General features: G+C 35.9%; 7 protein-coding genes across 22 annotated transcripts; 1 reads left to right on the top strand and 6 right to left on the bottom strand.

Annotated features, from left to right (window-relative positions):
- Positions 1–1,013: 1,013 nt before the first annotated feature.
- Positions 1,014–1,952, top strand: DUF4 (hypothetical protein (DOMAIN OF UNKNOWN FUNCTION 724 4); the record flags this gene model as incomplete). The annotated part of the gene is made up of 2 exons (NM_130251.2): positions 1,014–1,167; positions 1,269–1,952. 2 exons carry the CDS (start codon positions 1,014–1,016, stop codon positions 1,730–1,732), a joined length of 618 nt encoding a protein of 205 aa, NP_182207.1. The 3' UTR covers positions 1,733–1,952.
- Positions 1,953–2,007: 55 nt separating this feature from the next.
- On the bottom strand, positions 2,008–5,332 carry CCA1 (circadian clock associated 1). Of its 3 annotated transcripts, none has more exons than NM_180129.4 (8): positions 5,051–5,332; positions 4,880–4,966; positions 4,689–4,800; positions 4,539–4,600; positions 3,866–4,060; positions 3,605–3,778; positions 2,640–3,521; positions 2,008–2,568 (listed from the first exon to the last, which is right to left on the bottom strand). In NM_180129.4, exons 2-8 carry the CDS (start codon positions 4,916–4,918, stop codon positions 2,206–2,208), a joined length of 1,827 nt encoding a protein of 608 aa, NP_850460.1. In that variant the 5' UTR covers positions 4,919–4,966; positions 5,051–5,332; the 3' UTR covers positions 2,008–2,205. The 3 variants fall into 3 exon arrangements, with proteins under 3 accessions (NP_850460.1, NP_001318437.1, NP_850461.1); NM_001337221.1 differs by having other exon boundaries at positions 2,009–2,568; positions 4,172–4,600; positions 5,051–5,239; NM_180130.2 differs by lacking the exons at positions 4,539–4,600; positions 4,689–4,800; positions 4,880–4,966; positions 5,051–5,332 and adding an exon at positions 4,172–4,242 and having other exon boundaries at positions 2,009–2,568.
- A 449-nt stretch (positions 5,333–5,781) lies between these two features.
- Positions 5,782–7,575, bottom strand: PSI-P (photosystem I P subunit). 2 transcript variants are annotated; one of them, NM_001036474.4, is made up of 7 exons: positions 7,334–7,496; positions 7,038–7,223; positions 6,826–6,947; positions 6,652–6,738; positions 6,504–6,566; positions 6,208–6,245; positions 5,782–6,110 (listed from the first exon to the last, which is right to left on the bottom strand). In NM_001036474.4, exons 2-7 carry the CDS (start codon positions 7,192–7,194, stop codon positions 6,053–6,055), a joined length of 525 nt encoding a protein of 174 aa, NP_001031551.1. In that variant the 5' UTR covers positions 7,195–7,223; positions 7,334–7,496; the 3' UTR covers positions 5,782–6,052. The 2 variants fall into 2 exon arrangements, with proteins under 2 accessions (NP_001031551.1, NP_566086.1); NM_130248.5 differs by having other exon boundaries at positions 7,038–7,575.
- Positions 7,576–8,150: 575 nt separating this feature from the next.
- On the bottom strand, positions 8,151–11,229 carry AT2G46810 (basic helix-loop-helix (bHLH) DNA-binding superfamily protein; the record flags this gene model as incomplete). 4 transcript variants are annotated; one of them, NM_001337219.1, is made up of 4 exons in its annotated part: positions 8,151–8,621; positions 8,706–9,077; positions 9,156–9,755; positions 10,113–10,792. In NM_001337219.1, the coding sequence occupies 4 exons, from the start codon at positions 10,146–10,148 to the stop codon at positions 8,550–8,552; spliced, it is 1,080 nt and encodes a 359-aa protein (NP_001324835.1). In that variant the 3' UTR covers positions 8,151–8,549. The 4 variants fall into 4 exon arrangements, with proteins under 4 accessions (NP_001324835.1, NP_001324834.1, NP_182204.1 ...); NM_130247.3 differs by lacking the exon at positions 10,113–10,792 and adding an exon at positions 11,158–11,229 and having other exon boundaries at positions 8,251–8,621; NM_001337218.1 differs by having other exon boundaries at positions 9,156–10,792.
- A 116-nt stretch (positions 11,230–11,345) lies between these two features.
- Positions 11,346–15,549, bottom strand: ZAT (zinc transporter). Of its 5 annotated transcripts, NM_001337215.1 has the most exons (4): positions 15,264–15,549; positions 13,341–13,630; positions 12,891–12,954; positions 11,346–12,795 (listed from the first exon to the last, which is right to left on the bottom strand). In NM_001337215.1, the coding sequence occupies exon 4, from the start codon at positions 12,793–12,795 to the stop codon at positions 11,599–11,601; it is 1,197 nt and encodes a 398-aa protein (NP_001318436.1). In that variant the 5' UTR covers positions 12,891–12,954; positions 13,341–13,630; positions 15,264–15,549; the 3' UTR covers positions 11,346–11,598. The 5 variants fall into 5 exon arrangements, with proteins under 5 accessions (NP_001318436.1, NP_001324595.1, NP_850459.1 ...); NM_001337216.1 differs by having other exon boundaries at positions 12,891–13,630; NM_180128.3 differs by lacking the exon at positions 15,264–15,549 and having other exon boundaries at positions 11,352–12,795; positions 13,341–13,752.
- A 194-nt stretch (positions 15,550–15,743) lies between these two features.
- On the bottom strand, positions 15,744–18,316 carry PRR9 (pseudo-response regulator 9). Of its 5 annotated transcripts, none has more exons than NM_130245.5 (7): positions 17,863–18,316; positions 17,601–17,762; positions 17,373–17,503; positions 17,166–17,285; positions 16,734–17,005; positions 16,214–16,649; positions 15,744–16,120 (listed from the first exon to the last, which is right to left on the bottom strand). In NM_130245.5, the coding sequence occupies exons 1-7, from the start codon at positions 18,047–18,049 to the stop codon at positions 16,022–16,024; spliced, it is 1,407 nt and encodes a 468-aa protein (NP_566085.1). In that variant the 5' UTR covers positions 18,050–18,316; the 3' UTR covers positions 15,744–16,021. The 5 variants fall into 5 exon arrangements, with proteins under 5 accessions (NP_566085.1, NP_001325092.1, NP_001325093.1 ...); NM_201974.3 differs by having other exon boundaries at positions 15,806–16,120; positions 17,593–17,762; positions 17,863–18,280; NM_001337213.1 differs by having other exon boundaries at positions 17,166–17,503.
- A 1,067-nt stretch (positions 18,317–19,383) lies between these two features.
- AT2G46780 (RNA-binding (RRM/RBD/RNP motifs) family protein) lies at positions 19,384–21,853 on the bottom strand. Of its 2 annotated transcripts, NM_001337211.1 has the most exons (7): positions 21,769–21,829; positions 21,207–21,440; positions 20,981–21,116; positions 20,686–20,833; positions 20,546–20,582; positions 20,089–20,455; positions 19,418–20,001 (listed from the first exon to the last, which is right to left on the bottom strand). In NM_001337211.1, exons 2-7 carry the CDS (start codon positions 21,405–21,407, stop codon positions 19,880–19,882), a joined length of 1,011 nt encoding a protein of 336 aa, NP_001324122.1. In that variant the 5' UTR covers positions 21,408–21,440; positions 21,769–21,829; the 3' UTR covers positions 19,418–19,879. The 2 variants fall into 2 exon arrangements, with proteins under 2 accessions (NP_182201.4, NP_001324122.1); NM_130244.7 differs by having other exon boundaries at positions 19,384–20,001; positions 21,207–21,853.
- Positions 21,854–24,090: the final 2,237 nt, after the last annotated feature.

Below are 24,090 nucleotides of genomic sequence, written 5' to 3'. Positions count from 1 at the left end.
TATCGACAAGCGTGTGTGCACAGTTGTTTTTGTTAGAAATCACTTGGTTTCCGAATTATTTTGGTTATTAAAAGATAATTGGATTTTGGACCTAAAGAGAAATCTGACGTGTCGAGATCCTGAGGGGTATACGTGAAAAATGGAGGGTGGAGATGCGAAGTAGAGAGATTATAGAAATTGGGGAATAGTAGACTAATGGTCCGTTGAATAGCTAACAATTTTGCACCATTGGACCTCGAGCTCTCCTATTTTTACTCCAAAACGCTACTCTCTTTGTTTTAATCAATCTTCATAAATTTACTACTAGCATATAGTTTTGTTATTGTTACGTATCCGTATAATATAGAAGAAATATGAAAAGTTTTTTTTTCTCTTTGTTGCTAAAGCAAGATTAAAAATTACGGAATGTGTCAGATCTAAAGGTTAATCGTTCTCTCCGCAACAAAATTAAACTTGGGGAATGGGGACTCACGTTACGATGCTAGCACTATCGTTTGGTAATAGTGACAATCATACACTATCTCGGCTTATAACTATAGTTATAACAGTTCAGGATTGGTCGACCTTTGTTACCAAATGCCACCTAATTAATTTTGGTCCTTCATTGAGTTTTGTGACCTTTGTGATGGAAGTCAAATCCTACTAATTTCTCACAATTTATGAAAAAAATTTCAGGTTGAAGAAAGTCTTCATATAACAAGACAAAGTCTGTAACATTATACAACAAATCAATACTTCTTCTCACTATACAACAATTACGATAACATGTAAAGCCTTAGCCTCCATTCTCTTTAACACCTGAAGACAAGAAGCGAATACTCTTCTACATCTCTAGCTAGCTTGAAGCAGCACATGCATCAAATTTGACAGGAAAAGTCTTCAGCCTCACATGTAAAAACTGAGGCTAAATTTGAAAATCTCAGAAAAATGAGGCCTATATTTTGCAATAACAAATATTTTTGAGGCCTAATTTTAATACTAAAAACCTTACAAATTTTGGTGGCCCTATACCCATGTTTCTTACAAATGGGTCACGGGCCGGGCCTGTGAAGGAGAGGGGCTTGCTTATAATTGATGCTGATCATCCTAATTATGATGCCAGTGGCCGCGGTAAGAGGAGAAGAGTAGAACAAGAGCACCACTCAGATCTCAACAACGAGACTGCAGGTATATTATACTCTCGATAGGAGGCTTGCATTGATACGACGAACAACTAGCTAGATACGTGTACACTTACGCAATTCTCATTGTTTTGTGTTGGTGGTCAGCTCCTACAGGAGGATCAGCTGGTGAGGAAATTGTTTTGCCTTTTACCAAGACTTTAGCTTCGTGGAAAGAGTTTGAGTCTGATGAGGTCTACAAAAGAACACCACAACGTCCTCACTTCCCATCATTGGCTTACACGCATCCAAGTTTTGGTGAACCGACTGCAGCCTATCTGACTGCAGCTTTTATCGATTGTGTAAAGACAGTAGATGGTATGTGTGAGGACACTCCAAAAAGTGAACTAGATGTCTACAGAGAGACATTTAAAATGTTCGAGGAGCAGGGTTTCGACGTTGCAGAACCTTTATCACAGGTCCTCACGCTGTTAGTTCTCCGCAAGATGAGACGTGAATCCCTCAGACAACAAAAAGGGATGGAGAAAGAGATGGCAGATGATTATAGCAAGCTGAAAAAGAGTCTGGTGAGGTGCAAAAGCAGCTTTGAAGACAAGGAGACGGCCAAATAAAAGATATGGGGTCATTTCATGGGTGTGGTTGGATTTATCCTTATAACTTCTGTTTTTATTTAATCCTTTTTTGTAACAACTCTGTTGTACTTGCTACTGCTTGCCTTTGGCTGCTTGCCTTTCTATTTATGTGATGACATAAGGAAGTAGAGTTTGCTTATTTGTGTGGTGCTTTTGTGCTTACTTATGAGTTATGAGACAACTTAAGGGTGATGGATGGGCTAAGATTACGTTTTGGAACTCTGTCGTTTGCATATATCAAGAACAAGAGCCCCTTGAGTGAAGTTCTTTCCAGGTTGGAAAAAAAAAGATTAAACAGTTTATGATTTGTTGAATAATACAGAGTCAAATGTTACAGGAAGACTATGGACAAGGAAACAAATACAAAGGCCTCAAAAGAAAAAGAAAATGTAGCAGTGGTCTTGAAAACTTAAAAACAGAGTACAAACAACAGATCAGATGAAAATAGAGTCTCATGTGGAAGCTTGAGTTTCCAACCGCATCCGTTTGGGATCTTTCTGTTCCACATGAATGATAGGATTGTTGTTGAGGATTCTACTTTCTTTGGCTTCCATGGAACATCTTTTGTATGGTTTAAAACCTGTTCTTCCTCTACTCATTAGCTTTGAAGCATCTAATCCGATTCCAAGAAATCCTGTGTTTCTCTTCTCCTCTTGATCATCAACTGGTGTTAACTGAGCTGTGAAGTTAAGATCAAGTGCCATTGGATATCTTTGTTCTTGTTGTTGTTGTTCTTCCTCTCTGTGTTCTTCTCGATATGTAAAACTTTGCGGCAATACCTCTCTGGAGAAGAGAGCTTGGAAGGCAATTCGACCCTGAATGTACAATATTTATATGAGAAAATGATTTGAAATAAAGGAAGTTGATCTTTAGTCCAAGTAAGTACCTCGTCAGACACAGACTTCCATGGATCGGTTATATTGGAGCTGATTCTACTGCGGCGTGCATTGGACTCTGAAGTTTGAGGTTTATTAGTGTCTTCATTCGTTTCTTTCACCTCACCATTGGTGCCATCCTCTTGCCTTTCTGATGCATCCGCCTCAACATCATCACTACTCGACGGAGTGTTTGAGCCACACGAGGACCGGTCAACTTGTTTTCTGTCTCCTGCTCCATCTGAACCCTTTGCATCACTCTCAGGTGTTGCAGAAGGCTGCTCATGACAAACTGGTTTACTCTTATTTTCAACATCCTCTGAGTCCAGTGAAGATCGAGCCTTTGATGCCTCGGAGTGTTCTTGCTCTCGGCTCTGCACAGAACCATGTTGTAAAGTGCTTGCTTTTGTGTACTCTACATCACATGATGGTCCAAAAGTAGATGGAGGATGACTAGTGAAACCACCTGAACTAAGAGGAGCACATAAAGGTAATAATCCATTGGCAGCCCACCAAGCACTAGCAGCTGCAACAGTGGCTGCGGCCATGGCAGCCAGATTCGGAGGTGAGTTCCCTGGAACAGGTGAGCCACCACTAGAATCGGGAGGCCAAAATGATGAGGCGAAAGTTGCGGCAGTATAAAGAGCCGGTGTTTGTAAAAGGGTTGACATTATATGATTAGGAAACGACTGATAATCTCCTGCAACTGTGTGGGGATGACTATCTGGCTCTGAAGGAGGATGTGATAGAGAACTTGTTATTGAGCTCCCCAATGGCACTAGCACAGGGATATGCATCGGATAAGTCTGAGGTCCTTGCTCATTACCGTTTTCCAGAGATTTTGCATTCAAATCTGAGTTTGACTCCTTTCTTACCCTGTTATTCTGACTTCCCTGTTATTCCCCCACGGTTTTAGTTTCATGAAAAGTACTAATCGTCTTAAAACCTCAAATAGCAATGAAAGATTGTTTTTTACCTCTTCCCGTGAAGGCAAGAACTCGCGGAAAGTGCTTGCGTTTGATGTCTCTATACAACTTTTATTCATGGAGGATGCAGCAGAGAGATACTGATGAGTGAAACAATCTGAACAGTTGTCTTCCTGCAGAGTTTTCTCTTCAGGCTTTGATTGTTGTCGATCTTCATTGGCCATCTATAAACGAAGCACACAATCTGTATTAATAACATGAGGAGCAATGTGACACACTGCAAAAAGATGCCATATGACCATGAAAATCACCTCAGGATGCGACACTTTTTCTGATCCAAGGGACTCTTTTCCATCATTCACACCCGTTTTTGACATAAGGATCGTTCCACTTCCCGTCTTTCGAGGATAAGGATTGTTTGGTTTACGCTTAGGCCGTGGAGGAGGAATAGCTATGTCTAGCGCTTGACCCATAGCTACACCTTTAGCTTCAGCCTCTTTCTCTACCTGAGAGAGATGAGAGTAGTTTTGTTACCCTCTAAACAAACGTAAACAAACAAAAATCTAATGACACTAACAAGTTTAAATGACAGAACTGGAAAATCAAAAATGGTTTACCTCTATGGCTTATCACAAGGAACATTCAAAAATTTCTAGCACTCAGCCCACTTTTGCCACTACCTCAGAATCGGTAAGAAGACACAAGTTTATCTGAAGAATCTAAAGAAACTAACATTCTTCTGAAGAATCTATGTACATGTTTGTGGATTAACAAGATATAGGCATAAACAAAAGAAAACGATTACATCTCGTCATTTCTCCAACTATTTTAAGACTTATTGCTCATTACTAAACTCTAAAAACGTAATCTATCTATCTCCTGACTAAGAAGCAAAAGAAGCAGAAAACTTGCCTGGCTTTCAATAAGTCTTAAGCATTAAGCCAATGAAGATGAGAACATCATTTCAAAATTAACCGATTTTACCTTGGAGAAAAATTTCTGAGCGTGACTTCTTATCTGGACAGCAGTTTTTGTTGCTACATGTTCTGTCCAAATGAAAAAAAGCAAATCAGTTTGAAGACAAACCTCTGCAAACACAAAAAATAAGACATATAAAGGGAAATAAAAATCAACCTTCAATCTTCTGCCATGCTCTACCATAAAGCCTCAAAGCTTCAATGAATCTATTATGTTCTTCCTCAGTCCACCTTTCACGTTGCTTTGTTATCGTATATGGCTTCCGAGTCTATATCAAGTTTCATTAAAATTCTCAATCTTTGACACCTAAAACAATCATCTTCCCCCTAAAATTTAGTTTAATTTACCTTAATAACCAGATCTTCTCCAGACGAATTTGTCTCCATCACTAAGCTCCTCTACACAACTTCAGATCTTCTCTTTACAAAATTCCACTAATCCACAAAACAAAAAACAATCAAGTCAAGTTATTCATCAAACAATAAGAAAGACCATGACAATAAATCAATCTTAAGTACCTTTAGAGAGATGATTCAATGAAAGAAACAAAATCAGCTTGGATTCGATAAAGATTCCATTTTTAATTCCAGATTTCGTTGGATAAGAAAACAGTAAGAAATCGAGAAGAAGAAGAAGAAGAAGTGATTTGCTTTTGATCAATGAAACAAAGAAAAGAGACCAGAAGCTACGGAAATGGAGAAATCTCAGCCACTATAATTATCTTTAACCTCAAACTTTTTAATTTATTTATTTCGAGGCTACAAAAGAAACTGCCATATGTCAACATACTAGTGGCTGAAGAGATGATTCAGCTTTTGTTCAAGTTACATTCTTGTCCATCTTAACATCAACTTGTTCACAACCTTCTTTGTATTCTAGGCCACGAGTTCCGGGACTACCTGAAAGGTTAAAAAGGTCAATTCGTTATAATATCTTGATCTAGTGGGACCTACTTAAGATCGTTAATCTCTCCCACCAGTTTGTCGACACGTGTCTGATACACTAGAAACATCAGTGGACCCGGGAATCTAGACGACTACTTCACCAACAATCGAACGCGCATTCTCGTGCGGTTCACTACACGCGCTATTCTCACACTCTAATGGACCTAAACTTATTTGGGCCATAGTTTTATATTGGGCTTATTTTTTTTAGACCCATAAGGTTTTGTTCTTTTAGCATAAGGCCCATATCGTTATTCAACAGTTCAGCATTAAGCTAAGCTAACCATGCATGAAGGGTAGAAGACTAAATGGGGACAAAGTTTGAAATTTTGGAAAATGAAACAAAACATCTCATATATAGTCTTGAGGAATTTACAACACTTTGACATAAATGGATGATACTTTGAGCTAAAAAAGACCAGAGACAGAGAGAGAGAAAGGATGAAAATTATTTAGTTACAAGAAGGAAAGATTGAAGGAAGGACGTGGCCTTTGTGTTAGATTCTTTTGATATCCTTCATTCCAATTCATGAATGGCCTCAAAAAGGCTCTTCTTCTTCTTCTTCCTCCTTTGATTCAGCTGCTCCCTAATATGTCTTTGTATGTGCTCTTGACCTTCTCAAACAAAGCCTCCCTGAAACAGATAACAAACAATTTCCTCGAGAATTTGAGTCTTCCATTCTCAGTATTACATGCAACCAAACACAGAGTTAAAGAGAGAATTGGTTAACCTGTCTGGTTTGAAGACCAGGTTCTTGTAAGTGAACCACTGCCATAGAAAAACCAAATGTTAATAAGGTCCATCACACAATTGAAACAAACTACACACGTCTTTTAAGATTGAAACACTAGCGAGAAGCAGCAATCAATTTCTGATATCATATCTCCATATGAATTGCAGATGTTCGGATTCTAAATTCAGAGAACTAATCCTAAATCCAAAAGTGAAGTGATGAATCATCTATATCCTCAAAACAGGTTCATGAGAGCTTTGGTTCAAGTGATACAAAGAGAAGAAGAAACTCACTCCTGTGTAACCGATGCCTACAAGTTCAAGAACACCAGGAACCAATGGAAGCCTATCGATTGCCTGTTTCACAATAACAAATTTTGGAATCAAATAAAGGAAATTTAACACTAGGGTTTTAAGAAGAAAGTAGTATTCTTCTACTCACCGAAATCATTCCAGCAGAACCCCAAAGAGCCACTACACCAGCAAAGGCAAGAGAACCAATAGCGTACTTGTCATCCACTTTCTCCCACTTCAATCCAAACAACCAAATTCAGTACATGTAACCCAGAAGCAAGAGGTAGAATCATCATTGTATAAATAAAGTAAGAGTATTTACAGCTTCTTGAGCAGTCTTGACGATTTCAGGTAACTCAGTAGTCTCAGCTTCGGTAGTAGTGGCAGGAGCTTCACCAACTTCAGTAGTAGCTCTCGTCACAACGTTCCTCACAATCTTCCGACCTAAAAACCAAAACCCATTTCGAAAGTTTGAAACTTTAAACTCGAAATTAAAAGTGAAAAGAAAAATCTTCAGATTTATGGAAAACGAACAGTAAGCAGTGGCTTTAGCGGCACGGGTATGAGACTGAATCGGAAGTGTGGGAAGTGAAATGCACGACGGAGAAGAGGCGGAGGCGGAGGCTAGTCGAGAAGGAGGAGCTCTTGAATCGATGATGGTTGAAGAGGAAGAGACTGAAAGAGAAGCCATAGCTATTGAGCTTCAAGCCTCGGAAGAATCTCACAGAAACAAAAACAAAACAGAAACAATTAGGTTTATTATCTAAAAGATTAATGGAGAGCAAGTGTTGAAAGAATTTTGGGGATTGTGGAGATGCTTTCTCTGTTACCAGTCGGAAACTATTCGACCACTCGTTTTGGGTTTCCCGATCAGGATAGTGCTGACGTGGCGGACGTAGAGACGATCTTGGAGTTTTCATTGGATTAGATAGAATTGGGTTTTTTGGCTCCTTTTATAAAATTAGGACTCAATTCTTGAAAACAAAATTTCACTCTTGCTACTATACTATAGTCTATAATAATAATTCAACAAATTCATTATTACTTTTAATCACAATCTCAATACTATATAATAATTACAATTTACAAATACGCAATTCATATACTTTTACGGTTGGTTTTTGATAATAAGATTACAATCAAGATCATAATTCATAAACACGAGCGAATTCTTCTACTTGTAGGCCTTCCATTATGATGAGAAACACATATGGGCTTTTAGTCATTGGGCCTATCAGTTACTCAGAACTTTTCAAACCCATGCCATCTAAGTAAAGATTAGATATTTATATATACATTTTTGCAGCCACTTTGTGAAATAAATCCTAGAGTTGAGATTTATTTACAGTGGCTGCCACTGGCATTTAATAATTGTTTTTGATAATTAGAAAGAAAATCTTTGAATTAAATATTTGATAATCTTCCCAAAATCTCTCCACATTAACTACACGATTAGTTACTAAAATAAAACTTCTGAAATATTTAATATCATTTAATTACTACAAAATTATCATTTTTGATATTGTTTTTCTACATGACTATAATAATTCGATTATAATCATCAAATCGCAGAGATATTAGATAGCATTTAATTACTACAAAATTAAAAAATATTTAGACAATGATTCATAAACATATCATAAATAAAATCAGTGAGTTTTTTTTACGGGACAGATTGGCGGGACGAATTTAAGAGGACGTTACTTAATAACAATCGTAAAGTATAAAATAAAAATATTTTATAGATAAATATAATTTGTAAACTTTTATATTCTAGTTTTATGATACAAAAGTCAAAACCCCGAGAGAGAGGCAAAAGCAAAACAAAAAGACAATAAAAAAAGAGAGAGGGGTCAAACTTTCATTATAAATCTATCCAAAGAAGGACCACAGCTTCTGTAGAGACTAGTACCCTAAAACCAAAGTCAAGTTCCATGCCGAGAAGACTCCAATCACATACGACCAAATAAAGAATTTAATCATGAAAACGAAGTTACCAAAGTAAACGTTTCTTTTTTTATTTTACTTTTTACTTGGATTAGTCAATCAGCTGTCGAAAATCTGACGAATCGCCGCCGTTATCTCATCCGCTGATCCCAAATTACATTCATCTTCCATCTGAGCAACAAACAAAAAAGATTGAATTTTTTCACCATTGTCGATGATTTTGAATAATGGGTTTTTTGTTATATAAGTAAGTACCTTGAGGTTGAAGGAATAAGAGACAGATGTATTGGTCGGAGATGTGATGTTGAGATGAAGAACAGTGAATCGAAGTTTCTCCAGCAATATGATTGATCTGAGAAGTTGTCCTTGTTTCCTCGTACATTGAATTTTTAGGTTGACGTGACTCTCTATCACTGTGGCTTCGATTTTGAGTTTGCTACTTTGTTCTTCTTTATTACTCGCACGCAACTTGTTCGACGAAATGTTCCTGAGACTGTTATCTTCTGGAATTTGCTCTTTGTTATCATCACTCTGTTGACTTCTCTTTTGTGCTTCAAGGGATTGCAACTGTTGCTCTAGGATCTTTACGAAGTCTATTGCTCCTCCTACTATTGACGCTTGGTCTCCCTACGAGAGATATTAGTTAAGAAAATTCGACATTTGATAAAGGTTGGAACTTTGATTTGTGGGTTTTGTTTATTATACCCTCTGGATGTATGAAGATGGAATGATGGAGCGGAGTGAGTTCAGATGAACGTTCATTTGGCGTCTGCGGTTTCGTTCAACCGCAATGTGTGTCATTCTTTGACTCTCTATCTCTTCTATGTTCTTTGTTGGTTTAGTTCTTCTTCTCTTTCGCTTTTCTCTTGTCATCAATGATGCCAAGTTGTTGTTTTTCCGCTTGCGTCTTGAACGCGCATTCTCTAGTGGGTTGAATGGAAGTTCTTGGTTTGAGATGGCTTCATTGACTCCTTCCAAAGATGGATTATGATAGTAGTGGTTGGTTTCAGAATGGATCGGTGAATGAAACTCTGGAACTTCATGTGGGAGGTAGTTTTCGAGTTCCCAAGGCTTTTCAAGTGTCTGGAGAGATAGTAGTGCTAGAAAGCTTGGGTCTTTGAATGACAAAAACGGTGAAGGGTCTTCACTTTGTTGCAGCATTTGTAGAAATGGTATTGTTGTGTCTTGCAGCAAGCTCGGAGTTGAGAGTTGTTGTTCTTCCTCTTCAAGGGCAAAGCTTTGATGATCCTCTACAGTTTCTTGAACTTGTAGGCTTCTTCTCACATTCACTTTTTGGTCCAAACACTGCAACAAAAGAAAAAACAGGGGAAGGAGTTACCTACCAAGTGAGTAAGAAGAGAAAGTGAGATTGAGAAGAGAGATATTAAATTTGGGTAGACTAGTGTGGGTTTTGGTTAGTGGGTCAGTCTAGCGAAACAAAATTAGAATGAAAAATGGAATGTTTCAAAGAGAGGGAAACAGTTGAGAGCAGATTTGTTGGTGTTTTTGGTATAACAAACACATATAGCATTGAATGCAACCATTGTGGACTCTTTTGGAAGGAGTAAATGCAAGTCCACATCTTTGAATCAATAGTTGAAAGAAAAGATTACAAGAAAGATAAAAACTAGTAACGTTCCAAATTGAGATAAGATACATTACACAGAGCTTGTTTTGTCCTTGAATACTCCTCTCCATCAGAAAGCTGAGCTCTTTTTCTTTCTCCCTCTCTAAAACAATGATGGGGAAGAAATAAATGTGAGGAGTTTCTAAAGCAGTTAGCTTTATAATGGAATAGTGGTCTTAAATTGCTATGAAGATGTTGAAGAGAAATTGGGAAAATTGAAAATGAGATATGAGAAAGAAAGGAAAGAAAACAAAGATGAGAACAGATGTTTGTTTGAGGACTGAAGATGAGTTGGTGAGAGAGCTGAGCAGAGCAAGAAGAGGAGAGAGAGAGCGAGTCTCTGACAGAAGCAAGGTCCCTCAGAGAAACATTATTGGCTGTGGCAGTTTTGTCTCGCAGCGAAGACAGACAATTGTGGGGACTTCTGTTAACACACGGAAGATGATGATGAAGAAGAAGAAGTAGAAGAGAAGAGAGTTTCCATTGGTTTTGTGTTCTTACATTTCATGAAAAGCTTGATTTTTGTTACAACCCAATAGATAAAAATTGAATCTTTTGAAGTCTCTTATTTCGTTAACCCGTGAATTGAGGCTTCTTATCTGCTAAACATGTAATTGTCGATGCCTTGGCTTTAAGGGTACTAACCAGTGTTTGCCTGTAAATATCTTTGTTTTTGCATCAGATTTTGTGTTTACGAGCTATCGAATAAACGGTAAAATTCCCTTTTTAACCTTTACTTCTTTGTAATATTTACAGGATTCCAAAGAAGTACATTTTGTTATCGATCAAATCCGAAATTTTAACCTCTTTGTTGACAAACAAGAACACAGATTCGATCTTAATAAGCTCACAAGAAGAAACCTTATCCATGTTCTCTCAATTGTGGCCTCTGTTTATCTCACGTGGTAAGTCTAACACAGCCAAAACAAGATCCAACACAAAAACTTGCCAGAAAACACGAATTAAGTTGTCTGCAATCTAGAGATCTCGTTCATACTACTGTGTAATAAGAGAACCAGAACCGCCTACCAAGTAAAAAAAAGAGTCAACTTTTACATAGTTTTTTTAAGAATGACTTACGAAGATTTCATCTTTACATTGTACTTGCTGATGTAACTTAAAGCTCTGGTTACTTACTCTCAGGACAAACATGGTCCACTTGTGACATATCAATTAAACCCCTAACAATCAGTCAGATTCTGTTTCTAACACAATCACAAGTCCCTGTGACTCCTAGGAAGATAATGAATCTTAAATGAAGGCAGACCTAAGAATGACGTATCTGTTCTAAGCAGTTGTGTCCTTTCACCCTTTTTGAAACAAGGACAAAAAGTTTCTTCCTTGAAGAGGAATAGTGCTTACTTGTGCTCAACCAAACGATGACGACATATAAGTATATAACTATACCAATATAAACCAAAGCAGAGGAACACGAGAAAGTGAAAAATGTAGAAACTTTATTGATTTTATTGTTAATGAGAATGCTGATACAAAAACCCTTCATCAGATCTTACTTAGCTTTTAGCGCTCGATTTGTATCGTGACATGACTAATGTTGTACTCCCTGCGGATGTAATCAATTACCTTGTTGAGCACCATATCTGCATCTGCTTCTGGTCTGATATTGACATGGCAAGCCAATAGCACTTTTCCCACTGTGATAGCCCATATGTGGAGCTCATGAACAGCCACCACTTCTTCCATTTCGAGCAAACCCTTTTCGAGCTTTGTGGCGTCAATCTCTCTGGGTGTACTCTCCATCAATACTTCTAGAATGTTGCGAATCATGTTGATGGTTGTTCCTAGGACAATAACCGAAAAGGCAAGTGTGCAGATCAGATCCACTATCTTCCATTCCGGATTGTACCAAATGATAGCTCCTCCAATCATAACACCAACACTCTGGATGGAATCCCCAAGGACATGCAGATAAGCTCCTTGGAGATTGATGTTTCTCTTTCTTTTCTCTTTTGCTGCGACTTGAGTCTTCGATTTGTCCAACAATTGCTCAGTAACATCCCCATGAGCATGATGCTTGTCCTCTCCATGACCATGACTATGGCCATGTTCATGATCGTGATGATGGTGATGAGTGGTAACAGTCACCCCATGGCTATGATTGTGATGGTCATGGCCGTGGCCATGCCCATGTCCATGACTGTGACCATGATCATGCCCTAGCAGAACAGCCATTATGATGTTCACCACTAGACCAAAGGCAGCAACCAGAAACATGAGGAATCCATTAACCTCACTGGTCTCTGTAACAATTCTGATAATCGCTTCATAAACCAGAATACCCGTGAGCAACCAAATGAGCTGGATAGATACAAGAGCACCCAAAATCTCAATCCTGAAGAACCCGTAAGTCTGCCTAGGAGTCGCTTCCCAGCCAGCAGCCCACAATGAGAAGAGGGAGATAGCAAAGGCAGCAACGTCAGAGAGCAAATGAGCTGCATCGGTTAATATAGCTAAACTATTGGCTTTAATCCCACCAACAACTTCAACACTCATGAACACTAGACACAGCACGACGGCGATACAAAGCTTCCGCATAGAAGCAGAGCGTTCGTGAGCATCCCCGGAAGCATTCTTAGAATCTGAAAACCCACATGGTGCTTCTCCACAGACTTTACTCGCCACAATTATTCTCTCTTCATCAGATTTTCCAACATTAACCTCAACAATGTGACTATGGTGGGGACTTGAAGACTCCATCTGCATAAGAAAAAAAATAGAAGAAAGCTCAGACAACAACGAAAATCCTGATGGATGTACAGAACTCAATACCAACAAACACAAAATAAAGTTACCTCTACAATAAAGATAGTGGAAACCCAATTCAATAGAACCACAAGAGTTTTCTTATTTGGTGATCTGTTTCAACAAAAAAGAAAGCAAATTTATCCAGAAATATCAAATCAAAGGACAAAGACATGTATCCCACCACATTCCCACTACTGCTACAAAAAGGAGGAACTCGTCAAGCAAACAAACAGTGTCAACGCTTTCACACCATATAATAACACAAAGAGTCAAAACCCTAAAATACAGATTCAAGTTTGACCCCTCAGTAAATAAAACTACTGTTTGTATAAACAGAATCAAAGTGTCCCAATCAGATAAATTCCAGATGGCAGAGTCAGAAAGTGAAAAAACAACAAACCCTAACACGAATAATAAAAACAGAGGCAAGCAAAAAGGTCAGATTTTAAAGAAAACCCGAACCCTAAAAAAGTGGCGAGAGGAAGAGAAGGGCTCACCAGGAAGAGATACAAAAGTTGCAGAAATTGAAGATTCTCAGTAGTATATAAGAATCTATCTCTGGGTAAGGGGCCAAAAGAAGAAAGCTATTTAAAAAAGATATGGGGGAGCTCCACCGATTTCATGAGAGATCCACCTAACCCTTTTTTTGGGTCCCCTTTCTCTCTTATCTCCTTCGACATCTCTCTTAATCGGAATCTCTTTCGTTGACGGTGAACATGATGAACACGTGGCCGTTTTTTATGGTCCGTAATTTTTGCTGTCTTTTTTTTTTTTGCTTTTTTTTTACCTGTGTATAATGATTGGGTATCTTGTCAAACCGGTGAAATTTTTAATTTAAACCAATCAATCTAGTGGCTTTTTTAATCGGTTTCATATATTGGTTCGCAGAAGCGGTTTAGCAAAATGATTGGGTTTTCACTTTTGAGGGTTTATTGAATTGACTAAGAAGAAAAATTCCAAAACATAATTTAAAATTTAGTTATGTGAAAACTTCGAATACCAAACTTTATAGATTAACTAAGGATATGATGTTTATGTACGGTTAGTTTTGACATATTTAAACTTTATCACTTAAACTAGTTCTTAAAAAGTTTTAGTGAATTAATTTCTTAAATTTAGTAAAAACAATCAACATTTTTCAAAAACTAATTATAAGTATTACAAACACCAAAGCTTACGGATCAACTAAATATGAGATATCTATGTGCGGTTAGTTTCAACGTGATTAAAATTTACCATTTAAACTAATTTTCAAAAAGTTTTAAATGAACTGATTTTTTAAAGTTTAAGTGTTAAATTACGTGAAAACTTTCCAAACTTCGAACACCAAAACTTACGGACCAACTAAGTACGAGATGCTTAGGCGCAATTAGTTTTCAACGTGTTTAAAATTTACCACTTAAACTAAGATTTAATTTTATTTTTTTAAACAAGTGTTCAATACCTAAATAATTTGTAAACCATATTAAACCTAAAACACCACCTACATGTTTGAATCTTGTATTCAATTAGATTACACAAAATTAAAAAAAAAAAATTATCCCAAAAAAACATTAAAGGTTTAATAGTAATGTAAAAATATAAGTCTAAAAACATTTTTTAATAAATGAAAAACAAGTGTTAAAAACTTAAATAATATGTAAACCATATATTAAACCTATAAATGAAACCTTAAAACCTTAAAGATCTAATAGTAGTATAAAAATATAAGTTTAAAAGCATTTTTAATAAAAGCAAAACAAGTGTTAAAAAGTTAAATAATGTGTAAACCATATATTGAATCTAGAACAGTTTTTAGGGGTTTGGATGATGTATCCAATTAGTTTACACAAAAATTAAAAATTTAACACTTATCCAAATAAAAAAAAACCTAAAGATTTAATAGTAATATGAAAATATATAAGTTTAAAAATATTTTTAACGAAAGCAAAACAAGTGTTAAAAAGTTGAATAATGTGTAAACTATATATTAAACCTAGAACACCTCTTAGGGGTTTGGATGATGTATCCAATTAGATTACACAAAATTTAAAAATTTAACACTTATCCAAATAAAAATACCTTAAAGATTTAATAGTAATATGAAAATATGTAAGTTTAAAAACATTTTTAATAAAAGCAAAACAAGTGTTAAAAAGTTAAATAATGTGTAAACCATATATTGAACCTGGCACACCTCCTAGGGGTTTGGATGATGTATCCAATTAGTTTACACAAAATTTAAAAATTTAACACTTATCTATATAAAAAAAATCTAAAGTTATAATAAAATATAGGTGTAAAAACATTTTACACTTAAACTAATGAAAATATATAAACATTTTAGTTATATAAATGTTATGGTGAAACTAATTAGTTTTACTTAAAAATAATTTTGAAGGTAAATAAAACAAAAAAAAAAAGAATGAAAAAAGTAATACCTTGTTGGATTTAGTAGCAAAAAGGGCCCATAGAGCAAAGCCCATTCCAAAGTCAGATTTGAGCCCGTCGGTCTTTGGTAGCCCTCTCGTGACATCATCCACCACCATAAAGCTCTCCCCTCTCTTGGCTATATCCTCCTCTTTGTAGTCTCCTCTTTGAAGACAAAATTGTCTTGAGAAGAGAACTAGGGTTGAAGAATAAGAAGAAGCGAGAGATAGAGAGTTTTGATTTGTCGAATGTTTTAGAAGAAGCGTTGAGACTCTCACTAATTATTTATTTATAAGCAAAGAAAAGGAAACTGATAATCACAATTAACGGTCACAAAATCTTAGTTTAACGGTCACAAAAAAAGATTTCTTTGTTGATTTTTCTTTCGATAGCTTTTGTTTCCTTTTTTTGTTTCTCTGACTGTGAGAGAATTAATGTGATGAGTTTTAATACATAGACTATAGCAATGGTATATAAATCAAGTTTTATAGAATCTGTTTCTTGTTGGTATGTATCGAGAGAGAAGCGGCCTGGATATGATCACAACAAGAAATATTTCTCAACTTAACGAAATTGGAATTACTGTTTTAGCTTAGCCTGATCATTTGCAGACATATATACAAAAGTTGCCCCAGTATCTCATATTAGCTGAGAAGAAGAAGCCAATCAAATACATAAAAAAAAAAAGCACACTAAAGATTGCAAAAGCTAAATAAGTTTCTGTTATAAAATCAACAAAAGAAATCAGAGGAAAAACTGAAAGAGCTCTTCATGATTTTGTAGACGCGTCTGAATTCACGGTTCGCACGAACTGGCCTTTCACTCGAGGACGTTGTTCTGCTAGCTTCTTCCTGCTCTGGTACCGAACCTGTAATCCATTTTTATACATCTCCATTGAATCAGTTTGATCTTGTATTTGTTTCAGATGCTGTTTTTATGATGAAGCTTGTGTGTCTCTTACCTTTTTGTCAAAGCATCGATCTTTCCTCTTCAACCGGAACTTCATCAATGCAGCTTCTCTCTGGCTTCTACTCCAACGTTGTTTCGCACTTTCTTCTTCCTTTGGTTTCTCTGTGCTACTGCTTTGTCCAGCAATCCCCTCATTGGTGCTTTGAGAACCAGCTTCTACTTCCTTGCTAGCTGCTTTCTCGCGATTTGATTCTACCGGTATGGGTGAATCTTGCTTCTGATTCGTTACTGTGGACTGAAGAACTTGGTTACGGAAGCTTACGCTTGATGATCCGATATTCTCCTGGTTGCTGCTCGTTGTGGCGCTTCCTTGATCAGATGTTACTTTTCTTAACTTTTCATGTGATTCGGTTGGTGTCTTTGGCTCACCTGAAGTACTCTCCTCTAAAGCAACGACGGCTTTTTCTGCTGACTTGCTTTCCTCAAATCTGCAAGTTAAGTAGAGTTATTGATTAAAAACACTAATTACAAGATTTGAGGCATTCTTTATTCAAGCAAGGAAACATGCATACCTTGAGAAGGCCGACGCATCAGAGAGGCTAAGCTTTTGATGCTTGCTTTCATCTTGGTTCTCAAAACTTACAGAGCAAGATCTTTTCAGAGAAAGTCCAAGCTCAGGACCAACACACTCATCTCGACTCTTGTCTTTATAAATACTATCAGGACGCTTGTCAATTCCACCAATCAAATCCATTGTCACATCAAAAGTTTCCTTAAACTCGTCTCTTTCATCCACTGATTTGCCATTCTCCATCAGCTTATTGTGACCATTGTAATTGATAGCCTGCATAAGCATGTACACGATATTAGCTTCTACTAAAATGAGATAAACATGAGATATACAATGCAATCTCAAGATGAAAATCTCACAACTCATACAAAACACAATTCAGAAGGACCAGAACATATATTATGTAAAACTCAGATGGTAATATTTATTATACCTGAGCACCACTTCCTTGATCTGAATGATATCTGGAATCTTCACAAGTTTCATCAGTATCTTCAAGGTTGTGCTGTGAAGCTGGTAAGCTTTGAGCATGAGCAGTAGGATCATCACGCAACTGATCCATAACCAAAAAAGACAATAAGTCTTTCAAGTTTCAAACTTCAACACAAGGAAACCTCAAAAAAGGAAATAAAAAATTTACAGTCAGTCTTCTCCAAACATGTTGCCATAGATTTTTCAACTCGTTTTTCCTCATTGGTTTGATTAGATAATCAGCAGCACCTCTCAGCATACACTTCAACACCATTTTTATCGAATCTTGAGAAGACATCACTATTCATTTCAAACAAACAACAAAAGCATAAGAACCAAAAAACTAACAAAGAGGCGTTTTTAGAGGTATAAAGGACTTAGGGGATCACCATCGTACTTATGACAGGAATGTTCTTGCAAGCTTCATGCTCCATTACCAAAGCAAGCAGAGCAAAACCAGATATAGATGGCAAATCCAGCTCTGTTAGTATAAGATCAATGTTATGTGACTTCTCCTTTAGAACCTCCCACGCAGCTAAACCATCAGAAACAGCTACAACTGTATTCAATCAAAAAGCATGAACCGAGTTTAATTTCAAACATCAAAACATAAAAATGAAAACTTTAACATAAGCTAATGAAAGGAAAGACCAATCGACCTTTGTAACAGCATTTACGAAGAAGGGCAGTGATGATTTGACGAGTTGAGTAATCAGATTCAACTAACAAAACCCTAAGTACAGTTTTAGGCAAATACTTCTCCCACTGAACAACTTCCGATGACTTTACTCTGTTCTTTATAGTCTCCATACCATCATCACTACTTAAAACCACAATCTCCCCCATAGACTCAGACCTCAAAACAAACTGAATCACAACACTTGGTAAAACCAACAAAGCCTAAAACACACAAAAATAGAAACAAGAATCTAGATCAACGAGCTTTAGATCTTAATCTACCGAGAAATATTGTTTCAGACTGAATAAAAGAGAGAGAGAAAATATCAGATGTTGAAGTAAAGAAGAAGGAAGAAGAAAGTTAAACTCTTTAGTTTGGTATCTTTCGATCACAACCACGAAAATATCTTCTCAGAGAAAGAAGAAGACTTTGTTGTATAAGCTCAGAGCAAATAAACAATTTGAGAAATCTAATTAACGGTGTGTAACAAAGCGGGCCTTCACTGAGCTGACGTGGCTTAATATGAGCCATTGTTTTGATTTTCTCTGTATCGCGGCTGATTCGGTGGAGGTGGTCCTCTGCTTCGCAGGTCCACCTTAACACGTGTCATTAACCTAATCGCTCTACGGAAGTGGAGATATTCGTCTGAATATCTAGTGGTCATGTGGATGACACGTGGGTTTCTATTGTAATTGTGTGGCTAAGTTTGATTTTTGGTTGGATTTAATAAATTCTAAAAGGTAGATTTTTTTTTTTCAGCTGCTCTATGTATCATTCAAATTGGATGGCTTTTTTTGTTCCTTTTTTCAAAAAAGTTAATTATATTAAATGTTATTAAATTTTCAATTGGGATTTAACAAATAGTATTATTTTCAAATATTAAATGCCCACTAGTTTTAATTAAATCAAATTTCGTTAGTGGCCGCGTAAATTTCGACTCCAAATGAAAAATTGGATTTTCTTGAATATAAAAATTTTCTGTGGATAAGAAGGAATTCTAGAACCATCTTAATAAAACTTTGCTTTGCGTGGAAAGAATATCTATCGATCTATGATGTGGACAGTGCGTAATAAACAACTTACCATATTCTTGCGTGTTTACATATCTAAGGCTTTAAGCTTTCTATGGCCAACTTACTTACACATATAAAAATTAATGGGCTTTATAAGAATTTAAGCCTTAGATTTTCAAAAGCCCATAACTTATGTATTCTCTATGTTTTGTTTGTTTGGTTTTTATTATAAAATTGTTAAAAGAATAGTAGAAGTGAAATATTATCCATTGACGAAGAAAAAGATCCGTTTGATTCCAACGGTCTTTTGACCGGTACTTTTGTCTTCATAAGATCCCCTTTGGAATCCAAAGACAATAATCATTTTACTCTCAGAAAATGATCATACGAATTCAAAATAATTATCAAAAAGGTTCAATCTTTTTATGATTATAAAACACGAGAAAACTCCAGGTGAAAGTGATCGATGAACGGATTCTTGGTTGATCAAACATTTTATAATCATAATAAACGAACAAATATAGTAAGAAGAAGCAATGTGATTGAATTATAACAATTTCAAGAATTACAAATGTAAAAGAAATGATTTTAAGCTTATCCGAAGCTTAAAAATCCTGTTTAGGTTCAAAAGAAGACATAAAACATTTCTTTTGAACCTGAAAAATAAAATTCCCCAAATGAATGTAATAATCTGATGATGCTTTCTGCACCAATCCAAGTTTTCTTAAGAATCTAAAAGAAAGCCACCAATGCTTTCTCTTGATTCTTTTACCTAAAATGCAATTTGAAACAACAACAAAAAAAAAGAAAGAATGTGATGATGGTTTCTTCTTCTTCTTCCTCCTCCTAAGTACTAATTAAGATTCTAGAATCCTAAAAACGATGGATGAATGAATGTTTCTAGAACGTTGTTGGAGAGATTTGATGATGAGTTAGTGTACAATGAAGTTTGTCCCTTCTTCTGGCTATTGTAGTAGTTCTGAATCAACCCTCTATCTTGATGGTTGATGTTGTCATTGCTTCATTACCATCTTTGCTGCTAGCTTCAGTTTCTGCTTTCTTTGTTGCTGTAGTTATAACTACTGTTTTTGTTGCTGTTGTTGCAGCTAATACAAAACAAAACAAAGAATCAAGCATGATTCAAAACAATGTGACAAATGGTTTTCAATGTAGATTGTGTTGTGAAATCAAACCTGAGGTGGAAGTTGAAGAGGACGGTGATGATGATGAAGGTAAAGATAGAGCCAGAGAGGTTGGGAGGGAGAGGATTGGAGGAGGAGGTTGCTGAGAGCTAAATTGCTGCTGAGAACTGAAGTGTGGCTGGTGAGGCAAGTAAGGATATTGCAGCAGAGGAGGAGCAGGAGGAGCAGTGTATTGAAAGCTGAAACCTTGGTGATGTTGAGCTTGAACTTGAGCTTGAGCTTGATTGCTACTTTGTGCTGCATTGTATTGAGGATAGTAGGGATAAAAACCATGGAACATTCCTGTTGATCCTGCTGATGGATGTCCCATATATGGTGAAAACTGTTGTCCTCCATAGAGATGATGATTGTAGTAGTTCTGCAAACAAACAAAAAACACAAACATAAGAACTTCAAAGATTTATCAGTGAAATGGAAACGACTCTACAAATTTATAAAATGAACTTACCATTGGGTACATTCCCTCTTGAGAATAACCAGAAAACCTGCAGAAGAAGAAAACACAAGCATTTTAAGTTTTGCTTACACACACACACGCACACTAATCAGAATGGATTGTTATTTAATGTGATGATTATGTATTCTTACCCGTAAGTAGAGTAAGGAAATGGGAATTGAGCAGTGTGTTGTTGTTGTTGTTGATGAACAAAAGCAGAGGAAGAAGAAGAGCCTCGAAACTGAGGAGAAGGAGCAACTAATCCAACTCCTGATCCTGGTGATCTGAATCTACCTGTTCCTGGAAATCAAGTTTCCACCAAGAATCGTAAAACAACACTCTTGACTTCTTCACGTGTTGATCAAGTAAAAAGATCAGATTTTTCCAATCACCCTAAAGCTAGTTCCCATTGGAATTAAGAGAGGAGAGAGAGAGAGAGATTCAAACCATGTCGAGGAGAAGTAGGAGGACGAGGTTTTTGAGCACCAAGACAAGCAAGATTGCAATTAGCTCTTCTTCCATCAATCACAGGATTCATGTTCTGACAAGCTCTCATCGCTGCTTCAGCTTCCTTAAACGTGACCTAATCAAATAAAAAAACTGATTTTTTCAGAGAAAAAGAGAAACTTTATCATCAAAGAAACGAAAAAGAGAGAGAGAAGAAGGAACATACAAATCCATATCCTTTAGATCTTCCAGTGTTCTTATCAGTAATGACAACAGCTTCAACGATTTCACCAAACTGTTCAAAGTAACGTCTCATTGTATCTCTCTGAGTCTCCCAAGCTAATCCTCCAACAAAGATTTTCGTCAACTTGGTATCTGTTGTATTATTATTACCACCTTCCATCTGAAATTGTCTCTGTTGAGCCATCTCTGGATTGCTTTTTCCCCAATTCACAAAACCCTAAATTCACATCCAAAGTTTCAATCTTTCTCTCTCTCTCTGTTGCTTTCTTAACACAACCAAAAAAACGAAATTTTGATCCAAAACAGAGGAAAAAACTGTAACTTTTCCCCTCCCAAACAAAGAAGAAAAAAGAGTGAATTTGTGTGTACCCTAAAGAGTGAAACAAGAGAGGAAGAGGCAAAAACCTCTGTTTTAGTAGAATGAAGGAAAAGAAAATGGAGGAAGACAAGAAAGCTGCTAGTGGGAACCCACGACAATGGGGCTATAGAAGAGAGAAGAGAGAAGCAATTGAAAATATGAGGAAAAGCCAGAGACCCAATTTTACCTTTTTCGCTGTATTTTATATATTTATGCGTCTCTTGTGTACATAAACATTTGCTTCGCTGTCTTCAACCTTCTCTCTTGATTTCTGCAAAATTCTTGATAATTAAACTTTCATTATTATCAAAAAAATAAAACCAAACTTTGACCATTCGTCTCCAAGCATTAATAAAAATAACTGTGAGAATTTTTTAATACATATCGAAGAGAATAATCTGCTGAATTTTTCTCTATTTTATTTTATTTTGGGTTTATTTTAAATTATTTACACTTTTTTTTGTGCAGTACATAACCCAAAACAAAAATGTTTTTGTGGGTCTTGACTTTGTGGCACAATCTTCTAAATTCTATCTTTCCTTTTTTCGAATTTTTTGGATGTTTTGTATTTTTGAATTTTAACTGTAAACCCTTTATTATAAAAAAACAATGAAATAATTATAAATGTAGGGCAGACCTGGTTTTTAACACAGAAGACAGGTTGTCTTCCTCAAAACATTTGCAGAAATTGCCTATTCTCAGTTTTCTTATAAAAAAAAAATATTATCCTTACAAAAAAAAAAAATCATTGTAGCTTGTCTTTTAATAAAGTCTGTTAGTACAACTTTCTTTTTTATTCGATCAGAGCCGTCAAAATGTATCATGTGTCACTGTTTACTACTACTACTATTAAGTACTAACGGTAATTGTGGAAATATATGCTCTTTTTTTTCGTTTCCATTTTATAGTCTATGATATTTTATTTAAATAGTTTATTTAGACCTTGTTGAAAACTCTCAACGAATGATCGATCGATGCGTCTACCAATCATTAGCCGTTTCTTTTAATAGCATTAGCAGTTTTCTCAACTTAAAGCATTCTGATAACAGATTTTGCTAAAACTTGCTAGTGGCAAAATCTATAGAAACGTACCAATGTATTAGTGATTAGTGAAATGAAAAAATATACGTATTGAAATTTTGAAGTATTGTGATTTATGAACAATTGAATCAACACATGCGTTTGTCAGATCACGATGTAAAAGTCAATTTCAACATTCGAAAATTTGGTAGCCCAAAACTTTATTCTTTTCCTTAACAACATCAATCAGTGATTAATATATATATCACCTTCGTAATCAATATTTTGTGGCAATAATTATCATTATTTTCCAATTTTGGATTTTGCTTCTAAAGCCGTTCCACATCTCTTTGATTTTGAGGCACGTCTACTACGTTGTTTTTGGAATATAAATATTTATTTTACAAAATGTAATGTATAAATTTCACATATATAAGAAAGAAAGTGTAGATATGAGTTATTTGATGATGGATAGTGTCGCACTGATAAATCCACATGAAGGCTGCAAGATACAGGCAGGCATGCACATGTTTATGCTCAGCCACTTTCCCAATATTATTATATAGTATTAAAAAGTATTCTAACTAAAATATTTATTTTATTCTCAACTTGAACAAAATCACCGTTAGATGGATTGCACTTTATCATCCAACGGTGTGTATCACAAGACTTTATCACGCGTACGTGGTCCCGCGTGCATGGGATCATTGATCTGAGTGATGTTTTTATTACAGTACAAAAATTGACGCGTGACGTGTCCAGCGATTTTGTTTCCTTAAAGTCTGAAAATCCGTTATAAACGCTGTTGATTGGTCGTGGCGTATGAACGTGACAGCGAATGATACGGATTCCCGTTATTTTGACCGTCAACGTTTCCTTTGCCACGTGGTGGAATCTTCGTTGGCAGATGGGACTTTAATTGAAAAGAGTAAATCATTTTTATCAAAAAGGAAAATTAATATTATTATTTTTTACTACTGGCCACCTCTTGAAATGAAGCAAGACTATTTGTGGGCTTAAAATCCATTTCTAAAGCCCAGTAAATCTATGTATACAGAATTCACACTATCTCATATGTAATATAATGGAGTTTACGGAGTGTCACATTTTATGGCTTGATTCATAAAGTTTTGAACTGTGCGAAATTTCATTTCTTTGGAATGTATACATATAGTAGACCAGCAACATAAAGCACACTCTTCCGTTAACGTAATTTGAACTGACTTCAAATCTATTATGTATTGAATCAGTTTCTTTTTAACCAGTTTAGCTGATTAAATATATATATTTGGAAAATTTATTCATTTCTTATGATCTGCTTAAATATAGTAACTGACTGTTAATACATAACATAGTAATCCGTACAATGAAACATTGATTCTGATAGCTTCGTATATATGTTTTACGAAATTAGTCAATGGAAGAGAGCTTCTAATTTTGATACTAAAGCATTCAGATACCTAACATGTGCCTATCTCTATAAGTTGAA

Source organism: Arabidopsis thaliana, chromosome 2, assembly GCF_000001735.4.
Source record: "Arabidopsis thaliana chromosome 2, partial sequence".
Taxonomy (NCBI): domain Eukaryota; kingdom Viridiplantae; phylum Streptophyta; class Magnoliopsida; order Brassicales; family Brassicaceae; genus Arabidopsis; species Arabidopsis thaliana.
Note: the sequence above shows the minus strand (reverse complement) of the source record. Positions and strands in the feature narration are given on the sequence as shown.